Below are 7,120 nucleotides of genomic sequence, written 5' to 3' on the forward strand. Positions count from 1 at the left end.
TGCATGTATATATATAAAATATATAATATAATGTAAGTAATATAATATATAATATATTATATATATATATTTGTTTAATTTGCATTTATTTGATTCCAGGTAAAATATTATTTTCCTCATGTTTTTTGGCCACGTTAGGCAGTTATGTTTCTAGTTCATATCACTTACCCATTTTCCACTGGGAGTTTCATGTTTTCCTTCTCTTTTTAAAATTCTATTTTTTATTTTTCTTTAAATATTTTATTTATTTATTTGGCCGAGAGAGTGAGAGAGAGCACATGCACAGACAGGGGGAGCAGTGGGCAGAGGGAGAGGGAGAAGCAGGCCCCCTAGGAGCTCCATCCATCCATATAGGGCTCCATCCCAGGACCCTGAGATGATGACCTGAGCTGATGGCAGACGCTTAACTGACTGGGCCACCCAGGTGCCCCTCATGTTTTCCTTCTTATATTATGTTAACTTATTATATTTTTAGGGCATCAGTACTTCATCTATATGTCTCACTTTGTCATTTGCCTTTTAAGTATTTATGATACTTTAATTTTTCTGTTTCACTTTGACGTTTATTTTATTTTAGTAGCTTTTTTTGAGGATTAATTGACATACAATAAACTGTACACATTTAAAGTGTCCAAGTTAGTAAGTTTTTGCCTTATGTATACCGCTGCTAAGCCATCGCCACCATCAAGGTAACGAACACATTCATCACCTCAAAGTATCCTTATGCCCCTTTGTAATTCCTCTCTCCAGTCCTTTCCACATACCTTCCCTATTCCCAGGCAACCACTGGTCTGCTTTCTGTCATTAGTGCTTACTTCGAATTTTGAAGAATTTTATATCAACGGAATTATACAGAATATACTTTTTGGGTAATTAATTATTAAATAAATACAAATTAAAACCACAAGGAGATACTACTACACACCTATTAGAGAGGTTAAAATTAAAAAGACTGACTGTATACCAAGTGCTGGTGAGAATGAGCAAGTGGAACCTGTACTGATGGTGGGAACATATCATGACACAAGCATCTTGGGGAACAGTTTGGTATTTCTTTAAAAGTTAAACATTCACCTACCATGTGATCCAGCCATTCCATGCCTAGGTATTTATGTAAAAGAAATGAAAGCATAGGTTCATACAAAGACTTGTATGTGAATGTTCTTAGAAGCTTTATTTGTAAATTACCCCAAACTGGGAACAATCCAAATGTCCATCAACAAATCTGGATAAATAAATTGTGGTACTCATAAATCATAAAGAAGAGAACTGTTTATATAGGCAATGATATGGATATGTTTCAAAATGATATTTTTTGACATGGAAGTTTAATGTTTTATGCTATATAATCAGCTTAATTTTGCATGAATTTTTCTTTTATTGCCATATTTAGAGTTTCCTGGCTCCCAAACTAAATATTTAGCTATATAATCTTTTTTCTAATCTTTTTTTTTTTTAAGAGAGAGACTGTACATGTGCATGTGTGAGCAGAGGGGGTGGGGGGTGGCAAGGGAGAGGGAAAATCCCAAGCAGGCTCCACCCCCAGCACCGAGCCCAAGGCAGGGCTTCATCCCAGGACCCTGAGATCATGACCTGAGCTGATGGCAGACACTCAACCAACTGAGCCACCCAGGCACCCCTAACTCTATAATCTTTTAATACTTTATTTTTCACACTGTTATTTTTAAACCATCTGGAATTAATTTTGGTTTGAGGCATGAGGTAGGGAATTGGCATTTAAGTTTTTTGTATGGTTAGCTAGTTTCCAGGATTGCTTGGAATTGTTTAGGCCTGAGTGTTCTGGTTTGTTTCTCTTGGATGGAATTTGGCATCTGTCACATAAATGTTACACAAAATTAGTGGACATCATGTGTAAGAGGAAACTTATGTATAATCCTGCTTTCCAATAAAAAAAAGTCATAATTTTTATGACTTTCATTGTGTCACTTGAAGATATATTTTGACCTAATGGCAACTGTAGCATAAGTGCTATTTCGGATGATGTTATAAGTATGTACTATGTGCTATAAGTATTTCCATTTGTCCATAATTATACACATCATTAGTATAAAATATTTCATCATTTAGAGTTTTCCCACTTTCTTGAAATTTTAAATAACATTGCATTGAACACCTTTGTGCCTTTTTGCTTTTTTTGAATAACTTAACAAATGAATAGATTCCTGGAAGTAATGTTAAGTGGATTAAACAAATAGAAGTTCTGTTTCTTTGTTCTTATCTCCAGTTGGCTTTGCAACAGGGTTATGCCAATTTTATGTCGTGGATGGGCACGTTGGAGTCACCGGCATCACTGCAGAGAATATTTCAATGTGAGATCTATGTATTGTGTCCATTTTATTACACAAATGAATAAATGAATGCCTCATTAGTCAGTCTACATGGCTGACCAAAACATCCCCTTGAAGCCCTTTCCTTTCCTACCTCATGCTTTGGGCAGCCGTGGAGGTGCCCCTCTCAGACCTCCTTTCAAGAGAAGCTGCTGTGAGAGTGTGGTTTGTGGAGAGCCTCCAGCTGCCCTACTTGTAGCTCTACAGTAACATTCACCCCAAGTCCTCGTTCTCTGGGGGCTGCTCACAGCCCATGACTATGCTCCATGCTGTGCAAGAGCCTTGTGATCTTTTTTTAAAAAAATATTTATTTATTTGAGAGAGAGAGAGCATGTGAGGGGAGAAGGTCAGAGGGAGAAGCAGACTCCCCGTGGAGCTGGGAGCCTGATGCGGGACTCGATTCTGGAACTCTGGGATCATGACCTGAGCCGATGGCAGTTGCCCAACCGAGCCACCCAGGTGCCTGAGCCTGGTGATCTTTGCCCTGGGAGGGGCTCCTCTGAGGGGGTGAGCCTTGCTTTGAGCCTTTCCGTTAGCCTTAGATCTGCGATGTCAGGCTTCTCCTCTCCCGTCCTATCCCCCTCCTTTTACAGATATAGGACCCGCGTTGCAGTCTGAAGGTGCTCCTGCCTCCTCCTGCTCCTCACCATCTTCCGTCACAGGTGTTTTCCCCTCATGAATCTTTTCATGTCTAATTCTGCCTTGACGTCCGCTCTTGGAGGCCCCAAACTGACACAAACCCAGTGGATGAGTGGACAGGGCAGTCATTTGCATAGGATTGATACAAACTCCAGGGTTTATTCAGTGAGTGACAGAGTGATATACAAGAGGAGCTTTGAGATGGGTCATAAATTGGAGCAGCAGAAGGAGGGAACCTCAACCTTTTGTAGGGATACCATAGCCATATTGAATACCTGGAAATGACAGTGATTCTGGTGTTACACCCTTTCGATGCTCCTTAGTTTGTCTTCTTGTAGATTTTCTGCAGGGGTTCTTAGGTTTGTGGGCAGGAGGTGGCGAGATGGTCCTTAAGAGGTCTTTGACACAGCACAGTTTGTACCTGTCGCACATGAATATGGATCTTTCCAGGGAGTCGCAGTGCATCTTGCAGCGTCCGGGGTAAGAGCGCGAACAACTTGCCCCGCCCCCACCGGCTGCAGAGGAGAGGACAGGAGTGGAAGTTGAGGGTAGAAGCAGCCCTGGGACTTCCCAGGGGTCAGGGAGTGATTGGGGTTTTATTCTGAGTGGGGTGCTTGAGATAGCCAGCAAGCGAGAGGTGAGAAGGCAGGGAAGAGGAGAAAGAACTTGCCTTAACTGCTGGCCTCTGGGAACTCTGCGGAGTTTTCTCTCTGCCAGTCTTTGCAACTTTGCCTCTAGTTAAAGCCTGCACTTTCGCTGTCACCAGTGATGCAGAATGTATGCGTGAAATCAGGGCGTGGGGAGTCAGGTTTTCATGTCAGGAAGGAACTTGAACATTTAAAAGTGGGAATTGGGGCTCTTCTTACCCCACAGTCTCCACTTATATGGTGTTTCTGCCTCATTTGTTCTCAGGGAATATGAAACTAAATATCAGTCAACCCAGGACAAAGAAAAAAAAAAGGCCCAATCATTCCCCAAGGCATTAAAGGGAAAGTAGTGGTTGCTACTGACAGGGTATTTGTGCATTCATACACTGCCTGACACCACGGGCCACCTCCTGGTCAAATCTGAGGGCTTTGTCTCAGCTCTGTCTGCCATCACCTCAGTACTGGCATTTTCTGAGAACCCTCCTCCTCTGGTTTTCTACACAGCCGTTGCCTGGCTTTCTGCTTTTTCTCTCTCTGGCTCTGCATGCTGTCTTCACTCCAGGGCTCAAGCTGAGCACCTTGTTTGCCATCCTGTGTGAACTTGCCCTCTGAGGGGTCTCTCTGCTCTGCCTGCCCGCACTGTGTTGGGCACAGGAATGGGACCCCTGTGATTTCCTCCCAGGCTCAGTTTCTTCTCCAAGCACTAACCCTGGGGTGATCTTAAAGGAGGAAAATGGCAGAGAGAGATGCCTTCTCAGCATCTTAGGAGTTTAGATATAGGGAGCTCAGGTAAAGTGAAAGAAAGATATTTTGTACCAGGTTGAGGCTGACTCTTGTTTTAGAACAGGGAAAAAGCTTGGGGGACTGGTTTTTGTATAAGGTTGTTGTATATAGGGTGGTGACTGGGTACAGGGTATTAAGGCTGGTGGTGAATGTTGAGAGATCCCCCACCTTAGGGTGCCTCCAAGCCCCAACCTGGTTTGTTTGTCACCAGATCTGCTAGAGTTCCTGGCCCCTAGCCCTTCTGTCTCTTTCTCCATCCATTTTACCTGGAGTTCCCAGGAATCCAAAGGATGCAAAGACCAGGAGCAGGAGCTTCATGGCTGAAAGGGTGGCTTGGGGAGCAGGTGGTGGTTTAATGGAGTCTGGGCCCTCTTTGTGACATGCTTGGAGCTACTGCCTTTATAGGAGCCACATGATGCCAGGATACTGGGCAGTGAGCCAGGGAAGAGTTGTTTGCCACCCAGAACAGTCAGATTAGATCATAATGTCTACTAGTCTGGAGTTTTGATTGATTTATTGAGCACCTGTATTCTAGGCTGTTGGGAGGGAAAGAGGCAGAATAAAGAGAATATGAGTTCACAGCACCCAGCTTTCAAATTATGCTTTCTAGCCAGTGTTGGCGAGGGTTTGGGGGAAATGAGTACTCTCTTTCACTGTTGCTGGGAGTGCTGATGGGTATTGTTTTGTTTTTGGAGAGCCACTTGGCAATATACATCAGAAGTCCTGAAAAATGCCTGTATTTTGCCTCAGGAACTATTCTTGGACTTCTGTTTAATGGAAATAATTGAACAAATAAGTACACAAAAATGTTTATCTTAACATTGTTTGCAATAGCAGAGAACCAAAAGCAATTTAAATGATGGTAAAAAATGAATGCAATTGAATATAGAATATAATCAAACACTATGCCGTGCTGACACCTATAGCAGAGACTCATTCACTCAGAGAGCAGCTCAGTAAGGACACTCCGACACTCTTCCTGTCTCAGGTAGTGATGTCTGAGGTTGCAAGAGACGAGCAACTCAGCTAACAGTGGCTTAACTCATAGGAGTATCTGTTATTTATCCAGCAAGAAGAAGGGGGTGATTTGGTGGTGGTATGAAGTCATTCTTGGATCTTTCTACTCTGCTCTCCTCAGCATGTAGATGTGCTGATAACCAGTTTATTCTCTCTTAGCTCCAAATCTACCCTTCTTTGTCTTGCTTGACAGTACTGGATTTGGATACTGGAAAACTGGTCCCGTGTTAGGTTTTGACAATAGAGGGTGTTGGAAGAATACCACAAAGTGGTAATTCCATTCTGGGTTCCAGTCTTCCATTTTAAATTCAGCCCCAGAGCCCTGTGGCTCTCAGACCAGCTCCAGCCTAGCCCAGGCCAGACTCTTTCCACCAGGGGCCCCTCCAGGAGCAATGCTGGCTATGTCCTCAGGCAACTGTCTCTCTGCCCAGTGACCACCTCTGCAAATCAGCTCTGGCCTGCTCCCTCTGCTGAGTGTCCTTGTCACTGCTCAGGGGCAGCCACATCCTCTTTGAAGAGAATGTGTGAGGTGTATGTGGTTCTCCTAAGCCCTTAGTTCCCCCACTGGGAATCAGAAGTAGAGAAATATGTTCTTTCTGTAACATTAATATTGTTGCTACTTCAGGTCCATAATCATCTACCTTTTGTTTTGTTGATTAGGTCACTTAGCAGTTTTTATTTAATTGTCTTTTGGGGGGAGTAAAGCAATAGACCCTTGAAGTAGTTCAACCCAGATGTAGACTTTGTCCATTTCCATACCATGTATATGTTCACCAGTAGGAATAATAGCCATTAACTGATTGGCCCTTATGACTAAATGGAACATTTCCTGGATTGGTCACTGTATCCCTCCTGGGATGTTCTTCTGCTTGATTTAATTAATTAATTAATTCATTCATTTAAAAAATATTTTATTTATTTATTTGACAGAGATAAAGGGCACAAGTAGGCAGAGTCGTAGGCAGAGGGAGAGGGAGAAGCTGGCTCTCCATTGAGCAGGGAGCCCAATGTGGGGCTCCATCCCAAGACCCTGGGATCATGACCTGAGCCAAAGGCAGCCACTTAACTGACTGAGCCACCCAGGCGCCCCTGTTCTTCTAATTTTAAACATGACATTTCTCATTTGTCCTATGGGTACATGACTTGCACCCTAGAGGAGTCAGCAACCATTCCAAAATTTCTAGGACTCACCTCAATGTTTCCATAGCTACTCTCAGGAGTGGGTATGAAGGAGGGACTGTCTTGGGGAGGGTAAGAGATATAACCCTCCAAAGCCTTAGATATCACCTTATTCATGGGGAATGGGCAATTAAGCTGAAAACAACAGTATGAAATCTGTTAGTCATGCTAGACAAAAATTACCAAGGAAATCACTTTAGATGCACAATAGACCAGCCTGAGTTCCTTGGCCTAGGTATCTTCGAGATAATAGAATTTTCTTAACTCTGTTGGGCAGCAAGAGGGCATCTTCACATTGGCTAATCCAACATGTTTGTATTACGTGATACCAGCTGACTAATTGGGTTTAGAATAATAGGTTCCCTGCATAGGAATAGGTACAATAGTTGAACTTGGCTTGCCATTTAGCACTCTAGAACCACTTCTCTTAGCTTGGTCTGGGTACCCTAAGTTTCTGGTTTAGGAAAGAATTTCAGGTGCTACTTATTGTTCCAATTATCTGTTGCT

General features: G+C 42.9%; 1 protein-coding gene across 1 annotated transcript; it reads right to left on the reverse strand.

Moving 5' to 3' along the window:
- Positions 1 to 2,852: 2,852 nt before the first annotated feature.
- On the reverse strand, positions 2,853 to 4,735 carry DEFB132 (defensin beta 132). The gene is made up of 2 exons (XM_047745545.1): positions 4,684 to 4,735; positions 2,853 to 3,502 (listed from the first exon to the last, which is right to left on the reverse strand). Exons 1-2 carry the CDS (start codon positions 4,733 to 4,735, stop codon positions 3,225 to 3,227), a joined length of 330 nt encoding a protein of 109 aa, XP_047601501.1. The 3' UTR covers positions 2,853 to 3,224.
- Between the last annotated feature and the right edge of the window lie 2,385 nt (positions 4,736 to 7,120).

The sequence above is a fragment of the Lutra lutra genome, chromosome 9, assembly GCF_902655055.1.
Source record: "Lutra lutra chromosome 9, mLutLut1.2, whole genome shotgun sequence".
NCBI classification, from domain to species: Eukaryota; Metazoa; Chordata; class Mammalia; order Carnivora; family Mustelidae; genus Lutra; species Lutra lutra.

Excerpts from the sequence above, each read along its gene's own strand:
- DEFB132 (XM_047745545.1), bottom strand. The coding sequence starts at position 4,735 with ATGAAGCTCCTGCTCCTGGTCTTTGCATCCTTTGGATTCCTGGGAACT. Across the intron at positions 3,503-4,683 it reads TGGATTCCTGGGAACTCCAG|CCGGTGGGGGCGGGGCAAGT; the intron begins GTAAAATGGATG and ends TCTCCTCTGCAG.